Source organism: Trematomus bernacchii, unplaced genomic scaffold, assembly GCF_902827165.1.
Source record: "Trematomus bernacchii unplaced genomic scaffold, fTreBer1.1, whole genome shotgun sequence".
NCBI lineage: Eukaryota > Metazoa > Chordata > Actinopteri > Perciformes > Nototheniidae > Trematomus > Trematomus bernacchii.
The window spans coordinates 15,556,255-15,574,754 of record NW_022988050.1 but is presented as its reverse complement, the minus strand read 5'-3'; the positions used below and the strand labels follow the sequence as shown (position 1 = coordinate 15,574,754).

General features: G+C 37.5%; 3 protein-coding genes across 4 annotated transcripts; 1 reads left to right on the top strand and 2 right to left on the bottom strand.

Moving 5' to 3' along the window:
* Positions 1–501: 501 nt before the first annotated feature.
* Positions 502–4,080, top strand: LOC117473750 (UDP-glucuronosyltransferase 2C1-like). The gene is made up of 2 exons (XM_034119546.1): positions 502–647; positions 1,767–4,080. Exon 2 carries the CDS (start codon positions 1,776–1,778, stop codon positions 3,378–3,380), a length of 1,605 nt encoding a protein of 534 aa, XP_033975437.1. The 5' UTR covers positions 502–647; positions 1,767–1,775; the 3' UTR covers positions 3,381–4,080.
* Positions 4,081–4,126: 46 nt separating this feature from the next.
* LOC117473984 (C-type lectin domain family 4 member M-like) lies at positions 4,127–9,281 on the bottom strand. Its single transcript, XM_034119963.1, has 7 exons — positions 9,231–9,281; positions 7,886–7,969; positions 7,133–7,249; positions 5,716–6,480; positions 5,223–5,374; positions 5,016–5,143; positions 4,127–4,445 (listed from the first exon to the last, which is right to left on the bottom strand). Exons 2-7 carry the CDS (start codon positions 7,962–7,964, stop codon positions 4,268–4,270), a joined length of 1,419 nt encoding a protein of 472 aa, XP_033975854.1. The 5' UTR covers positions 7,965–7,969; positions 9,231–9,281; the 3' UTR covers positions 4,127–4,267.
* A 3,431-nt stretch (positions 9,282–12,712) lies between these two features.
* LOC117473319 (receptor activity-modifying protein 3-like) lies at positions 12,713–17,980 on the bottom strand. Of its 2 annotated transcripts, none has more exons than XM_034118863.1 (5): positions 17,820–17,980; positions 17,482–17,574; positions 16,776–16,877; positions 15,714–15,864; positions 12,713–13,487 (listed from the first exon to the last, which is right to left on the bottom strand). In XM_034118863.1, exons 1-5 carry the CDS (start codon positions 17,854–17,856, stop codon positions 13,238–13,240), a joined length of 633 nt encoding a protein of 210 aa, XP_033974754.1. In that variant the 5' UTR covers positions 17,857–17,980; the 3' UTR covers positions 12,713–13,237. The 2 variants fall into 2 exon arrangements, with proteins under 2 accessions (XP_033974754.1, XP_033974755.1); XM_034118864.1 differs by having other exon boundaries at positions 16,776–16,874.
* Positions 17,981–18,500: the final 520 nt, after the last annotated feature.

The following is an 18,500-nucleotide window of genomic DNA, read 5'->3' as shown; positions in this document are numbered from 1 at the left end:
CCTAGTGCAAATGTTAATGTTTTCATTGTTTTGGAATTGTGTGTCAGTTTGTGGTTGTTTTGCACCTCTTTGTAATATTTTTGGGACTTTTGTTGTTAATTTATGTTTCATTTTGAGTTTCTTCCTGGTTGGTATGTGTATCTTTTAGGGACTTTTGTAGATAAAGGCCAGGGTTATTTAGGGTTATCCATGATAACACTTTATATGGTGCTCATGTGTTTACAGCTCATGTGCTGCTCCCACAGGCAAACACAAACAAAACCTACATTTATTTAATTAAGTCAAGATATTAGAAAGAATATAAAGCACTCAAGGATGTTGGGTCCATTTAAAATGACTTTCTGCAGCATGAGCTCGTAGGTCACAGCAGGTCACCAAAAGACTGTTTTGATCCAGTATTGTGTTACTTTCCCTTGAGTCTGTCTGCAGCCCAGAGAAAGAGGGTGGGCTTTGTAGGAAAACTTTGCCTTTCCTCCCCTCCAAAATACTCACATCCTGAAGTTCATGTGTTGCTCCCCCCTCCCCCAACACCCTCTTCTCTTTATGTAACACATTCATCGGGTTTGGAGTTTGGATTCTTTTCCATGCAGACGCTGGCCTTTACTTATCCGGAGGAAAACATTTCTACACTATTTCAGGGATTAAAGGTAAATTTGAACACTTTTTCTTTATCTACAAAACATTGCAAATTTCCCCTCTGTGGGACTAATAAAGGTATTCTGATTCTGATTCTGATTTAAAGAATGCCTTGACTGAAAAGAAGATACTTACTTGACACTGCTGAGAATAACTTGTGCAGGATTGGGGTTGATCTGCAGGAGAAAGTGTACAATGTTAGGTTTCCCTTTTAACTTTCTCAACAATAGACATGCAGAAAGAAAACTAGACACATTATTAGGGCATGTTTTCTTCTGAATGTTATGAATAGAGAGTGTTTCTGCCTTGTAGTAAGTCCCAGCTGAGTGCAGAGGATCAGATTAGAGATCATAGTAGCAGCAGGCTTTAGTTAGCCTTAGTTCATTCCTCTGGACTTTGAACATTTCAGGGTGTTCTTTTAGTACAGGCACTGTGGCTATACAAACAGTCATTTACTTCTGGTTTCACCTAATGAATACTAGGCACATTATACAATTTGCATTTTTATATGCAAGACTGGCAATAGGCAAATGTAGAACATCCACAATTGTATACATTTGAACTTGTTAATCAATAGTTGCTTGACTGTATTGTAACGCCAATGTTTACTAGAATATAAAACCCTCTGCAGAACATAGTTGACTCAGTGCAGTAGAGGGATGTCAGTGTTTGTTGTGATTTCCACCTGATAGTGGGACATGCATTCAATAGAGATGATTAACACATCAAGTGTGACACCTTGTCCTTTAAGTATGGAAACATGTCAACCTTTATCAGTTGCTGGGGAAAAAGTAGCAAATGATAAACATACATTATTTACATGTCCAATATTAACACCCTTTTAGAGGTCTAAAAACCCTTAAGTATAGTTTTGACTAGAACCCATTTTGGGCATTCATTTACTAGAAATTACAAAATTGGAAGACATTAGTAGTAGTTTGTAAGAGAGGCATTTGAAAAGGACTTGGAAACAATCAAATACACCACAACTAAGTTAATGGCTATCAACAATAGAACACATTTTTCACATAAACACATTTTAACTCACCCATTCCACATCCGACAATGATGTAAGAAACATTTCACAAAAGTATTATACAAAAATATTGAATGTTTGTTTTTTCCTTTAGGGTTGATCCATGGGGAGCGTCCCAGGTGTTTCCCTTCTGCTTCTGGTGGTGAGTCTGACCCTCCTGTCCAGCCCCAGCGTCCATGGAGGAAAGATTCTGGTGTTCCCGGTGGACGGCAGCCACTGGGTCAACATGAAACTCCTGATCCAGGGCCTCCATGCCAGAGGCCATGAGATCACTGTTGTCCGAACAGCCTCGAGCTGGTACGTCAAAGAAGACTCTCCTCATTACAGCTCCATCACTGTCACCTTACCAGAAGCCATCGACATAGAGGAGCAGGACTTCTTTGTAACCTTCCTGTTCAAGATGCTAACAATTCAAAAAGAGGGGGCATCTCTAATCACCTTTGTGAAGTTCTACTGGGAAATGCTTGGTGCACTGTCGAACATTCACAAACAGGCCAGCCAGTTGACGGTAGAAATGTTTGAGAACAAAACTCTAATGCAGAGTATTCGTGACACTCAATTTGACGTGGTTCTCATCGACCCGGGTTTGCCTGCTGGAGTTCTGGTGGCTCATGAACTGAAGCTGCCAACAGTTTTTAACGTGAGATGGATCACGAGTGGAGAAGGCCATTTTGTGGTGGCACCATCTCCAACATCCTATGTTCCAACTTCAGGAAATGCCATGTCGGATAAGATGAACTTTGGAGAAAGGCTCAAGAACACATTCTATTATGTTTTCAACACATGCATTGACAAGTTAATAGTGTGCCCTCACTATGATAGACTGGTAGAAAGGTACTTCGGTCCAGATGTGAACTTCTATCACCTTCTACAAGGAGCAGACATCTGGCTCATGAGGGTGGACTTTGTCTTTGAATTCCCCAGACCTACCATGCCAAACATCGCCTACATTGGTGGTTTTCAGTGTCAGCCTGCTAAACCTTTACCAACAGAGCTGGAAGAGTTTGTTCAAAGTTCAGGAGAGCACGGATTCATCCTGATGTCTCTTGGTACGCTGGTTCAAGGCTTACCTGTAGAGATCACTTCTGAAATTGCTGCTGCCTTTGCCCAACTTCCTCAAAAGGTCATATGGAGGCATGCTGGTGAGCCCCCCAGCAATTTGGGGAACAACACCCTTCTGATGAAATGGCTGCCCCAGAACGACCTCTTGGGTCACCCAAAGATTAAAGCCTTTGTGGCTCATGGTGGCACCAACGGGATCTACGAGTCCATCTACAATGGAGTGCCAATCGTAGGCATCCCCCTTCTGTTTGACCAGTTTGAGAACTGTTTGAGAATGGAGGCGCGAGGAGCCGCCAAGGTGTTGGATGCCACCAAACTGACTCGTCAGAACTTTTTGGAAGTGATACAAGAGGTAATACACAATCCCTCCTACAGAAATAACATGAAGCGTCTGTCGGCTCTCCATCGGGATAAACCGATGCATCCTCTGGAAACGGGCCTTTTCTGGATTGAGTTTGTTATGAGGAATAAAGGAGCTTCACATTTACGCACTGAGTCTTATAAGATGCCCTGGTATGCCTATTATTCGGTAGATGTGATATGCCTTTTGATTACAGTCTTGTTGATGTTGACTGTCATTGTAGTGGGATCAATACGATTCCTTTGCTGTCGACTATGCAGGAGAAGAAAAACCAAACAGGAATAGTTACTCAAATTGTATAGACTACTCATATGGTTAGCCATGGGACAATTTTGGTTTTGAGTGAAATGTTTTGTCAAGAGGCGTGTTCCAAAATGTTTTGTTAATCCCTAGACTTTTCCTCCAGCACCATCAGCAGGTCAGTGTCAATTTTATAGATAGATTGTCCCAAATGTTGTACAGACATTCATCCTAATGTCTGCAGTGATTGACTGATTGAGTGATTTGCATTTAGCGCCACCATGAGGTAAAGAAATATTGCATTGATTTTCATGACATTATGATGAAATGTATTAAACCTTTGTGATCCCATAACGTTTTATCTAGAGTGATTAACCCTATACTTTGTGTCATGACCAAATACCTGCATAGCTAACTGCATTAACTAATGACAGAAATGTAAGCTCAGGAAACTTTATATTGCATATATCAAATGGTGAAAATGTGCGTGTACCTACTTCCAACAAAAGAGTCAGTTTTTAATGTTGCACTATATAATATAACTTGTGTATTATATTGTACAGATTTGAAATTTGACAAAAGGAAAACAAATAAACAAAAAAGGCACTTATGCTTGTTTGAAGGATCAATATTTCAAAATGAATGCTGCAACTTTATGATGTTTATTATTAGTTAAGAATGATAATAGCCTGTTACACAAACTAAAATACTAAAATCTGAAATAAAAAATAACAAATACAAACTATTCTTTGTAGATACTGTCTTTATTTCCTGCAATATAGCACTGTACAACTGGACTCTGGATACTGATAATTGTTTTATTTTTGAAAGACAACATATTCTACCACCTATCAAAGGTGGTAGAATAGCAGAATGTACGTTCAATAGATATAGTATTTTTTTTCATTCATATAAACATTTTAAGTATGAAATTAGAAAACAAAAGTGTTCTTTTCACAGATCCATCTATAAGGTGTCTTACAGGAACCATCCATCCAGGAGTGCAGTTTGTCTTCAGTGTTGTCCATGTGTCCACAGTCTTCTCCCAGAGGGTCTTCCAGCTTCCAGTCATCAGGCTCAGCCTCCAGCCCCTCTCTGCTCAGCCAGTACCTGCAGGAGGAGACATGTTACAATCCTCACACTGTCTTATTTAAAACTATTACTGTCAGTTACAACACCAAATGGCTTACATTCTCCTGCTGGTCAATCGATGTTGATCCAACTCATTCAAATAGCAGGAAACAGGAAATGAAGCCTAATTACCAGTGCTTGTCAACCCAACAACTAACATATTTTGTTTATTTATTAATGTATTTTTTTCAGTAATAGTTTAAACTGTTATTGTTGTTGCAATGCACTTAATGACGTAGAAATAAAACTAAATACTTTAATAGTGGAAAATAATAATGTCCTGTTTTTAGAAGATATTGGATGGACAGTGAATACATAAATATAGAATCGCAGTAGTTAACAGTCAAAACTGTTTTAAAAAATGTAAATAGAGAGAAATATTTTCTTAAGCTGGACAGTGACAGACCTTGATTTAAAATAAAATGTCACTGTTACTATATTACTTATAGGCGGAAGCAAGCACCGTTTAGGGCCAATTCTGGTCAAAAAAAGAAAAAAGAAGCATTTCTGCCAGAGGTGCTACCCCAGTGTCCCTTTGCTCTGACTTACTGCTCATCTGAAGTAACCAGGCTGCCATCCACCCATCTCCACACCCCCTCCTCCTCTGCGTCTGTCAGACCCATCCACAGCCGGCTGCTGCTCGGCTCCAGAGTCTTGCTGCTTTCCGAAACAAAACTCTAAAAAGGGGGAAAAAATTAGTTAATTTATAATATCTGAAAAACTGTCCTGCTGTCACATGTTCTTGTTGTACTCTACCTGTTCTGGTCCACTGTTAATGATGAGCAGGTCACCCCCCTGTGTCTGGCACCAGTCTCTGCTGGAACTCCAGGTGAGCATGCGGGAGGAGATGTAGTAGCATTTGGTCTCAAACAGTCTCCAGCTCTCCTGACACTTTTTGCAAATTCGTTCTGTAGAAAAAAAGTTAAACTTATTATATTATGTGTGTTTAGAAGCCTGATTTACTGTATTGTCTTCCTCTGTCCCATAGACCTCCACCAAGGTCAATTGTGCATATGCGTCCAATGTGTGTTTCACTGCGTTTCCAATATTTGCTTGACAACAAATAGCAGAGGAAACATAATTTGAGCCAGGAAACATAATTTGAGCCAGAAGATGTACAAAAAATGTTGAAGACTTTTTTAGTTGCTGTTCAAGTGAGTTTTCTCAGTTGGGAACACATTATTTCCATAATTCTGACCGACAGACGGAAAAACAAACCAAGAAACACACAAATAAAACTCATAAGTACCTTTTGTATCGTGATTTGCCACAGGGCAGTAGAGGTCAAGGGAGTGGAAAGCCTCATTTATTGAATGCATGTCCACCATCATTCGCTCCATCTCGTCTTGCCTGGTTTCCTCTTGCATTGCAGCTTCCTGCCTTTCTTTCATCAACACTGTGCTCAGGTTCTTGTTTTGTTCTTGAAGCTCAGTTGATCTCTCCAGGAGCTGCATGTTGTCTTTTGATGCCTTCTCACAGTCGTCGTTCATCAAAGCTCCAATCTGCTCACTCAGATTCTTAACTTCCCTTTCAAAGTTGTTGTTTATTTCCAGAATTTCTTGAGTATTATCCTTTAATTGAGCAAGCTCTTCCCTCAGAAGGCTGTTCATCTGAAAGAGTCTGTGTCCCTCCTCCTTTTGCTGAGTGTTGGAGTCTATCAGAAGTGTGATAGTTTGAGACATGTTTAGTTTATTCCCCTTAAGATCAGATGTGTACTGCACCAACCGCAAGTGTTCTTCTGCTTGTTGTGAATTTGTGGATGTTAGATTCACAATCTGCTCCTTAAAATGGCTGCTTTCCAAACTCAAAGCGATATTACCAGACATCAGATTAGCTGAAGTTCTGTTGAGGGATTTGGTTTGTTCGTGCAGCCAGGCGCTCTGCTCCTTCAGGAGTTCATTGTCTCTTCTCAGGTCATTGTTTGCTGCAGTTAGGCTGAGGTATGTGTCACTCATGTTCTGGTAGTCAAAAAGGAGACTTTTCCATTTTGGCTTGCTGCCTGACTCATTGTTATCTGAAAGGTAAAGATAGAGAATCATTACAACTCAAAAGACTTCTACATAGATAACCTGCATGCGTACACCTTTGAAAGTGAATACCGCGCTGTTATCAGGGAAAAGCTGTAAAAAGCCACTGTTCAGCAGGAGACAAAGGGAGCTGATAAACATCGTGGCAAAAACGTTTAGCAGCCAAAGAGACAGATATTTCCCTCAGAAGATGGTAACAGAGCTTAAAGATAGAGAATTTGGGACTTATGTTGGTCAAGTGGACACAAAAATGTCTACAAATGATTGATAATGTTGCTCTGTAACTGTCTTAAATGATATGATGAATTGGAAATGGGGGACCCTGATGTAAACAAGACGAAAGTCTTTCTCTGGTCTGCATCCCCTTAACAATTGTATGTTTTGAGCTGTACTGTACTGTACCCAATATACAAGCTGTTAATAAACTTTTCAATCAATCAATCAAGGCTGTGAGAAATATGGGACCAAATAATTAGCATTATGCTTGTAAACGTGTTTCTGCTGTCACCATGTGGCCAATATTAGGTATTGCCGGTTTAAGCAATAACATAATAAAAGCTGTTTCCCTCTGCTTTTAGTCACAGGTCATGAATCCAGCTCTTTACTAATTTGAGAGCCAAATCAGTAACTTGTACTTACGCAATACAGAGAGTGCTACACAGGTCACGAGGAGCAGCAAGCAGAGTGATGAGAGACCGACCACTGGACATAAGCGGTGACGTATCACTTTTGGTCTGGTACCCAGGCATGGTAAAGCTACAAAAAAACAAACATGTATTATCATTCATAGAAGCAGTTGAATTACCCGTAAAAGCATTAATGAAAACCACATTTTCTAGAGGTATTTTTCTTAATCATTGCTGGAAAGTTCTATTATTTAGGTATTATATGTTCAGTTTTTCTCTTTACACTCTCCTTATTATCAAGTCAATTGTGTATGCAATCATGCTTTTAATCATATTTTTTGTAAAAGGTCAAACAAACCTCTTAATAAAAACTACTTTCATTCCATAAAAACAACCTGTTTTTCAAAAGATTTCCCTAAAATGTAATGTTTTTTGTGCAGCAAAGTGCCAAAACAAAGAAAGTCCTGAATTGATCGAAACAGATAACTAATGGTATTATAAACACATTTAATTATTGGTTTTTTTCTCGCACAATGTAGTTGTATGCAAATATGAAACCATTTTCTGAAACAGAATTTTAGAAATTATAATTTGTAGACATATTTTATTTAAATAAAAATGTGTTCTATAGTTGTTAACAAATATATTAATGTTTATATCTGCTTAAAACTGCAATATAGTGTGTTATAAACCATTTATGAAATGAATATTAGCTCATGAATGTTAAATACTGTGTTGCCATTTATGAAATTGTTATATTACTTACATTTTTCCTGATCCTGCTTGGCTGAAGTCACTGAGATTGAGCCGGAGTTTGAATTATTGAACCATTGATGACCGACCATTTTACCTGAAGAGAGTGTTAGAGGAGCAGAGAAACAAGAACCCTCCTGAAGTTATGGATGAATTACATAGCATTTTAACCAAGTAATTGCAGAGTAGATAGATATCGATAATTGTATTAAAGTTAGGTTGGGATCCCAGCAGGTGTGAGTGATAAATGCCCTGCTGGTTGTAAATCCTCCCACACATCCTCAGGCAAACAGAGTGTGTATTCTGTGTCGAGACATCGAAAACACACCAAATACAAAAACATCTTTTAACTTCTTCTTAACTTTGGCGGTAAAAGTGTTTCTGTGGTTTTCCTGTTATCATCATCAAAGAGTTTATAGTTTATAGTGTAGATGTACACAGACAGTTCAGACAGTTTGAGAGGAAATGTGCTGATTTATATGCGTATTATTTTTTTAAATTTGAACTCCAGTTACATTTTTCAAGGGCTTTTTACTCATTGTATCTAAATGTTTTACTTCTTAATCAACTACGACTTTAAAATACATTGGACATATTGTAATAATAATCCTATATAATATAATGTATTGTGTAAAGCCTCATTATATAACATAGTAAGTAAGTAGAATTAGGCACATGTCCTAGATTTGTTATTTTATAGAACTTTATGTCCACTTTAACTGCTCTACATTCATGTAAAAACTATAATATTTAACAGGGATCGCTACATGCATACATATGTGTAGTTTTCCATCTTAGAAAATAGGATGCATTGTCACAGATTTAAGGTGTTAAACACAAGAATAGGGTTACCATTCAAAATAACAGATATTGCCATAAAACTTCCCCATTCCATTACTTTTTTTAGATTTTCCTTTACTGTTATGTTGAAATATGCAGGCTTTATTGCTTGATTTAAAAGAAACCTAAGACACAACTTGACAACGTTTGCACCTAGATGTGTATTTTGGATGTTTTCTCATCACTGGTAGACATAATCTTAAGAGAACATTGCCCAAACTCTTAACATTCACTCTAAAAGATTACAAAAATAAATCTTCTCCTTCAATACAATGATGCAAACCATGCTTTTTCTTATAATACAGTAGTGTGATTTTGCCACTCTTACTTAAATTGGCAAACTCAATACCCTTTACTGAGCATAGCACTCTGATATACACCTTTTTGCAGTTATAGGCTAACTGTAACAATTATGTTTTCATTGTCATACTTAAACTGAATACTTAAAAAAACAAAAAACACATACTTTCTCCACTAATGTATTTCCCACATGAAACATCCTGCTGCTTGTGACTCACCTCAGTTCGTTGATGCCTTGTCTCAGTCTGATGTCTATAACATGTGTCCTGGTTGATTCTCATCTCATTGAAGTAGCAGGAATCACTAATAAGTTCACATTTATAGCTCCTCGCCCCCCCCCTGCTGCTTTACGTCCAATAGGAGCAAAGAGACTGTATTAATGGCCCATTCTGTTTGATGTCACCTTATCTCTCACCTAACAATGGGCAGTGAAAGGCCCCACTGTGTCTCATTGTGTGGCTTTTAAGCAACAAATAGTTTCTTACATGTAGGCCTAAGCGTGTCCTTGAGGTGTTTTGATAAATGTATAAATCAAGTTCTAAAAGAGTAAAATGTTAATACATGACTCATTTCCATCGTAAATCATTTTATTTTACCTAATGTCAACCAGTAGGTGGCAATATATCTTTTTGAAGTTTTTTAAGTGACTCTTCACATATTCTTTTGCCTTTTTTCGTTCACATGGTTTTTACCTCTTGATTGCAATGATGTGTAATCTTAATTTTAGCATACCATAATACTTGATAAGAAATCCTAAATGACAGTTCATATCTAAAATCTTAGTTTTTATATGTTAAGAATGATTTGACCTTTTTTTGTCTTTTCAGATCCCTCAAAGTGATTCAAATACAGCAAGAAACCAACATAGTTTGGTGTATGCAGTGGGGTCATATAAAGACAACTTTTTCATTTTGAACGCCTAAAAGGTTTCAGACAAGAGAATGTTTTTAACATATCCTGTGTGTCACTTTCCTGTTTCATGATAATGTCCGTAAGCCTGCTCCGTACAGACACTGTTTGTTTGGTGTGGACCTTATCACCAACATCAGTGTTGACTGAAACCGGAAGCACACCCCCATGGGTCCCATGAGATGTTCAAATATCACATATGGATGTAACATTGAGGTGCCTAGTACTTGTGGCCTTATTGTATGCATATCTGAGGAATCTCATTGGAAGGATATTTACCTTGCAAAAAATGATCAAGCACTGGGTGTATTTGATTTCTTCAAAAAAAACAAGACGTTCCAAAAATGTGGAAATTGTATTACATGCCAAACATGCTGATGCCAGCAGGTCATCTAGCAACAGAGGGTGTGAGATAAGAGAGACAATGCTCTTTCTCTGCTGGGAGAATCATCCCTGCAGAGACCTGCTCTAAACAAACACGATGCCACTGAAATGTGTGAGAAAGGAAACGCAGACCATCATGTTTTAACAGCCCCGGTCTCCTCTCTATTTAACAATACATAGTAGAAAGTTTGCATTTCAAAGCTAAACAGCAATGTCTCTTTCCAGAAACCTCATGGTTACTCACGATAATGTCAAAGCTAGAATTCAGCCAAGAATGACTCTATTAATGTTCCTACACAAAACTGAGAGTGGTGTTTTTCTCTGTGGATTATCTAAAGGAAAGAGGTCAGGATTTCTGGAAAAACATGTGCTGTTGTGTTTTTGTAAGTATTGTTATGGCGCTTTGAGCAACACAAGCTAAGTGCCATCTAGTTTCATTATTTTTAAGACAAGGTAGACATTTCAATGGTCAATATCTCCAACACAAAGTCATCTTCATTAATAAATAGCAAGACAACAAAAGAGGAAAATATGTTTATGAGTTTGTGGAGAACTGTTAATTTAACAATGATATAAATCCTTAGAGCCATCAAATATATTATATGAGGATCAGTGCATTTACCCTTTATGAGAGATTATGTGTTAATTATAGGCCAACATATCTTTAGTTAAGGTACCAAACAAAAAGAAGAAATATGTGTTATTGGAAATCCTGCTAGGCCGACTAGAAAGTGGAGGGCTTGACTGTGAAGAACGAAACTGTGTGTGTGTGTGTGTGTGTGTGTGTGTGTGTGTGTGTGTGTCACCATTCATTCCCGTGCATACAGAGGACAGGCCTTGCTGGTGTAAGTGAGACTCTGTGCTAATTTTTCCTCCGTCTTCTAATCTTCAGCATCTTTTACAACCTATCAAGAAGCATCAACATCACCGGGCCTTTGCAGTAGATTACAGAACATGCATCAAGTTTATCTACCCTCTAAGAGCAAGGAGTTGCTCATGAGTTGCTGGTACTGCTGTCACAATCTGTAAGTCTGATACTCAAGCTGTCCCTCACCGAAAAGCCCACACTGCACTACTGGGAACCAAAGCAGATACAAAACACTTTTCTTAGAAGTTTCAAAGATGCAACAGTGTTTTGTTTGTGTATGCACTTTAATTATCCATGTGGGCACTTTCTTTTTTCTCTTGAACGCTTGAATCTTTCTGCAAAAGAAATGCAACTGATTGCGGTACCAAATCAGGCTGACACATTTTGTGAAATGTATTTTGATCTTCAATGATTCTTGAGATAATATACAGTATATCCTAGAATATACACAGAAATGTAGTATTTTTGAAAAATAGATTAATAAAAACAATAATAGAATGTAGGCTCTGTTAAAAACTCAAGGTGATTCAGATGGAATACAGTTCAGCAAGTAGGGTCGTTTTCAACAGATTTAAGAAGGGTGTCTGTATGTGGTTAAAGCTGTGATTCACAGTTCTTAAGCGTGTGAAATCTGATTCAGCTTACAGTCATTTTTAAACAATAGTTTATTCTCACCTTTGTATCAACACCTTGTGTGTGTCTCCTTCAAAATAATAGAAATTACTCATTATTGGTTTTATGCAGACTATTTCTTGACAGGGGGGTGTGACTTACTGGATACTGCCACACACAACCTATATTTCGGACTGTGTACAAATTAAATAAGCAAGATATAATGCATAAATATAAATTAGTGAGCTTTAGATGCGCTGATAGGTACGTTTTGTGATCTTCGAAATACGGCAAGACTGTTGTTTTCCCCATGTTAGCTTGAGATTCAAACTAAAGAGACAAACAATGAGAGTTTTATCAATCTTCACATCTTGGGGGCTGGATTTATGGTGCATGAATTAATCCTGCAAGTGTTTTGTGTTCAATGTAAACGTACAGAAGACAGCCTCAAAGAGCAACAACCCTTTTTTTCAGAGTCATGGTGCAAGGTCTATGTCTTGAGTTACATGTTGCATGCACAGCATATCATGTGACAAGGAACATATATCTTCCTATATTATCAGTTCATGGTAAATAGGGAGGTGAAGAATATCACATTTTCATTTTGGGAACACAGTTGACATGATCACATGATCATTCTAATCTTCTGCTTTAGTGTTTCACAAAGTAAAGGTATGCACACACACACACACACACACACACACACACACACACACACACACACACACACACACACACACACACACACACACACACACACACACACACACACACACACACACACACACACACACACACACACACACACACACACACACACACACACACACACACACACACACACACACACACACACACACACACACACACACACACACACACACACACACACACACACACACACACACATAAAGGCGAAGACACTGCTGCCTGAGAGAGACACATTTATTACACACTTAACATAAACACAAAATATAAAGATCTGATGATACAGTAAGCTAGTTTTGGTTGCTTGTCAAAATCAGGCCAAACCTGCCTAACTTAACCTATAATATCCTACCAGATTGCATCATACAAAATACACATATTCTCAAAATGATAACATGTACTGTGTTGAGGCTCATCATAGCATGATTTGTATTTATTTATAGAAGATAATTAACCTTAGCATATTAGTCCATCATGTAAATGTGCCATATTTAGCCAAAAAGGCACATTTTCATCTGCAGTCCCTGACAGGTTGTTAGCAATAGAATAAAACAAACACAATAATGTAAGCACACAAAAAAGACATGAGCACAGTTTAAACCATAAGGACAATGACGCACTATTCCAGCAAATAGCCACATTTAAATATTTGATATACAAACCCACCGATACCCAACAGACAGAAGGACCATACATAAGTTCTGATAAAAGCTAATAGGCACAGACACTATGAGGATCTATGACTTACTCTTGGACTTTGCTTTTGAACACCACCAGATAAACCAGTACGGGGATGAGGCTCACAGGGATGAGAGTGAGGGCGATCACAACGCCCTGAGGTGCATCCTCTAATTCTAATGGAATCTCCACAGAGCAGTTGTTGAAATACATAGTGTGGATGGTGAGGAAAAACTCTTCGATGGTGGGGTTTGGGTAATAACAGCGCATTAAACCTACCAGCCACTCCAAGCAGTTCGTCAGGTCGTTGTATGGTCTGAAGAAGAAACATAAACCAATGTATTAATGATGAACAACCCTTGATTAAACAATTGTTTCTTTAGTCTACTGTTCTAATAATTATTTCACAAGTGAAGTAATTTATGAAGTCATTGTCGTGACTGTGAGCTCTGGGGAAATGTGGCAGGCAGTTGTTACTGTTTTCTGATGTTTAAAAGAACAAATGGTTTAATAATTGCGAAAATACATGACAGATGATACATTTTGTGTGATAGAAATGTAAAACTACAACAATTGGAGTTGGTTTTGGTATTTTAGCAACAGTTTATTTTATTATATTTACATATATTTAATTAAATAAACAAACAAGAAAGGACAGAAACAATTAACTGATTATAATCAAAGACTTATGAAGCCAAAAAGAAAAGTAGTATAATGAAGAGAAATAGTTAACATTATATTTTTAAGTGATCCAATTTCATAAGAAGTGGGATAGACTATACGCACATTCAGGTAAAATACTCACTTGGAGTCTAACAGTGTCTAATTTTATAAGAAGATAGTGATTTTGAGAAACTACCTACAGCTACCTTTAAATGAAACTCTCATGTTGGAACATGAAGCACTCGAAAAGTGTGGCACATTTATCTGCGACTTGAAACGAAACTGTCAAACTATTTCCTGTTTGAACATAAACAGAGCAGAAATGATTGAGTCTGTGCAAAAGGGTGGGCAAACGGAAGAGACCATTAGTCCGATTTATGCATGAACTCTGCAGAGGGAGGCACTAACTCATGCTGCAGCCGTGTGCTGGGCCCGGTCCTGATGATGGATATTTCCCAGTGCCCCATTGCTGTTCATGGCGCACTGTTGTTAAAGGATAAGGCTGGTGTTGTTCTATATTGCTGTCAGCTAATCTTGTGATAGGAGTAGGACAAACAATAGTCTCAATTATTTCGGAATTCTCTATTCTGCTGCTCTCAGTCTCAAGCCAATTGCTTCATATTGAAGAAAAATTAAAATTTTTAAAAATATGTATTTCCTTTTTAATAAAACAATTAAAAAAGTGCATTTGTTAAGGAGTATTTATTTAATGTAATTTTTTGTTTGTTTTTATTTATGTCCTAATTGTAATGCATATTAAGCATAATTTGTTTTATTATTATTGTTATTATTATTATTATTATTATTATTATTATTATTATTATTATTATTATTATTATTATTATTATTATTATTATTATTATTCTGCAGCCCTCTTTTAATCTCTTACATTTTTTTAATTACATTTCCTCAAGTTAGTGAAACAGCGCCTCCCTGTTTTTTTAGCGGCTGTTAAACGTCAGTGTGTGTGTGGCCAAAAAGGGTAGTGCACTCACGTCCCACTAGTAAAAGTTAGATGGAAAAAAATAACAACAGTCAGAAGTTAACCATTACTTAAGTAGAGTACCGTACTTTATTCTTACAAACAAACACGGGAAAGTGAAAAGCATAACGTTTTTTGAAACAACTGGAGAGTTAGTAAGCTAGTTGCACAGTGTTGCTTATAATAGCTAACGTCAGCTAGGAAAGATAGAGGGCAGGAGGATGGACTATGTTAACAAACGAACAATAAGTGTAGCGGTGTATAATTATCAACTGTGTCATGGATAATATCCAATTTGTCGTCATGGGAGAAAGGAAAAATGGCCTTCGGCGTCGAACGTGAGTGAACTACTTTCTTTGTTTGTTTCTGCCTGATGTCTGTCCTGATAGTAGGTTATTGTTGTATGTATTTACACAGTGTATGGCTGTGTCTGTGTGTCATTTATTTTATCCCTTGCTGTGTCCTTTTATTTTTATTTTTTTTACTCAACAAACTGTATTGTGATTAAGTACAGCTATGAGGTATGCTTATGTATCACCCCACCCACTATTTTGGGTTGGAATATTTGACTTTTTAGTCCATATTTGCTGTAGTAAATGTCCAGATGCATTAATCAAGTGATCTTGTACCCATAAGCAGGGCACGACATTAGCACCAGAGGCTAGCAGAGAAAAAAACCCTATGGCAATCTTTCTTATTCTGGTAAAATGTGTAGTTTCACTAGACAATATACGTTTGCATCCTGGATAAACACATTTATATACATCAACATTCACAATCCAATAATGTACTGATCTTTCTGGTATTGTGTGTATTCATCAGAAAACAAAAGGAGCTTGTGTAAAAGTCAAGGCATCAAGAACAAATGTTACCCTGTAGATATTTGGTATTCCTTACCTGATTATATTGTCAACCTCACATCTGTCTTCTGTGCTGATTGACATCATTTTCATGTGAAAATCGTCCCCACATAAGTAAATCGACTTTTCCAGCTCGGACACATGGCAATGTCTGACTGGGTTCCGCATTTCTTGGTCCTGAAAATTCTCTGCAATAAATAAAAATATATATTTGAGACATGCATGAACCAAAAGCAACAGAAAAATACAATTAAGGCTATATCATAACGCACAAACGGAGTGTTTTGCTAAATTAGATGTATGAAAGTGGATTTACTGTGTCAAGTGGCTTAATATACAGTACATGTTCTTTGAATTGACTCCCATTTCATACTTTTCATGTCATAAGCTTATTCAGTAGACCAGTACACTACCTGAAAGTGATACATTCCTGATCACATAGTTTTCAAATGTATTTACTTGCATCCACAATAGTCTTTTTTTCGTCCCATTGAAACAAACCCGAGGGCATTAGCCCTCTTAGTGCTGTTTTTTATTGCGCTGTGTTTCTGCGATAAAGCCAAAAACCATTTGAACCAATAACTCAAAGCGACCATTTATGTGTAATTTATTTGGTTGAGGTGTTTTCTTTTCCTGTTTTGGTGACAGGCGAAAAAGTTGCCAATTCAAGTGTTTGCTTAACCTGAATATGATGAATTAAGGCTTTATCAGACCACAATTGATTCCGTAATAGCTGACTCCGTGGTCCCTCTGCCCCAGGTGATTAGTTTGAGTGTCAGAGTGGGGAGCAGCTCCGTATTCTCCAAGCGCTGCCACTGTTCACTAGCCTGCTTTTTATCTTCAGTAACCAGTGCAGAATGGAAGCACTGTGGATTAAGCAAGCTACCTAGCTATCTACCCAGCCCCTAAAAGATTAAAACATTTTGTATCGTTTGAGTTTTGCCTTTCTGAACGCACACCAGTCAGAAAATGTAAACATGTCATCTTCCTATTGGTGCCATACCTTTGGTGTGAACCCACCATTAAGTAAGGAATTTAAAGGAACTGATAAGGACTGAGGGGTTTCCTTTCTTCGCACGGAATGAGTAGAAAAACTCACCATTATCCTCTGTGATACCAGATGTTTGGTTGTGTTCCAGTTCATCCCCAATCAGAGTCTTCTCTTCTCTGTATGTCGAGTTGCCTGTTTCCATTGTACCTGCTGGCAAAAAGTATTGTTTTTATTTGAGCAATATGCTTCATATTTGGTGAATGAATGATATCCAATCCACACAATGACAACATCATCTTATTAACACGGCAAAATTGCATGTGTGAATCACAAATGAAGAGCTAATCATACAATTAGAGGGAAACGTGATCAACCAATCAGTTTTGTTCTATTGGCTTTTGCAAATATCAGGACTTCCTGCTTTTCTTTGTGCGATATTTAACTCCGTTTTGGAAATGGTTTCAACATAACACTTAGTTATTGATTGTCAGACAAGTACTTGCAATTTTTATAATTGATGAATCATTGAACCTACATTTGACACAAATTGCGTACATTTCACTAGTTTTAGCTTCTGTGATGGTTTCAGAAGTAAAAATGTGATGGTTTTTCTCAGTCTTTAATAAAGAATATTTTAAGCTTTCGGATTTTTGTTCAAACATAATGAGAAATCTGATGTAATGGAAATATTAAACTATCTGACATCTTACATACCAATTGACAAAAATCGGCACTCGGGTATTTGAAAATGAAGAAGGTCAGTAATTGCAGCTCTGCTCATGCACAGAAAATGAAAACAAAAGGTCAGCCTTACTGTTGTTGGTTTTTAACTCAATGAATGTTTGGTTCCCCCAATCTCTGCTCAACTCTTCCACTGTCATGTTGGCTGTTTGTGATTCCACATTATCTGTAGAAACGGATTAAATGAAGCAATTTAACATCACACAAACAATTCCAACCCATTTAAAAAAAGCACTCGTACCAGCCTTTTCTTCGCCAAAACTAACCCCCCACCGCACCACCTTCTTCCTTTATCTATCCCACACACGGGGAAAACAATGGACATTTGGAAACCCGATAAAACAGGAAATACTAAGAAATAAAACATCATCAAACTTAAACCATTGAGTAAAATAAAAGTTGTATACGTACTGAGGATAAGAACAGGAATAAGCAGGTACAGGATCATGGTGCAGCGGTCAGGGGATCAGCAGTGACTTCAGGGTCAGTCGGTGACCTGAGCTGCCATTACTGAAGCTCGAGGTCTGAGAGCTGAGTGGGTTGAGGAAGCCCATCCCTCTTTATCTTAGCACTGCTGTCTGGGTTTGTTGTGCATGTGCATGGGTGGGTTTATTTATTCTCCCCTGATGAACAGATAGAATGATAGCAGAGAAAGAAGTGTGATGAAAGGGAGATAATGTCCTCATCATGAATTTAAGGTATCCTGTGGAGGGGTAAGAGGAGGAATCAATACAAACTGACTGCGCTTACATAATATCTGGTATTACTTATAACTTTTACTTTTTTTCATTTTAGGACTTATCATTTTTTCACAGCATCGCAGATTTACTTTTACTGACAGCTGCCAAATAATGCCAGCACCTTAATTTTAAGTCAATATAATATTTCCAAAGCTCAGACTGCTACTGTATGAGTCTTTACACATCATAAATAAGATATGTTTTTAGATACATTTTATAGAGTTATACTACTGATAGATTACTAGAGTATCAAATTATTCACAGATATTATTTATCGGCTCAGGAAATACTATCAATTAAACATGCATTAATTTTTTTTGTTGCCACTTGAGGGCAGCACAAGTAGGAAAAA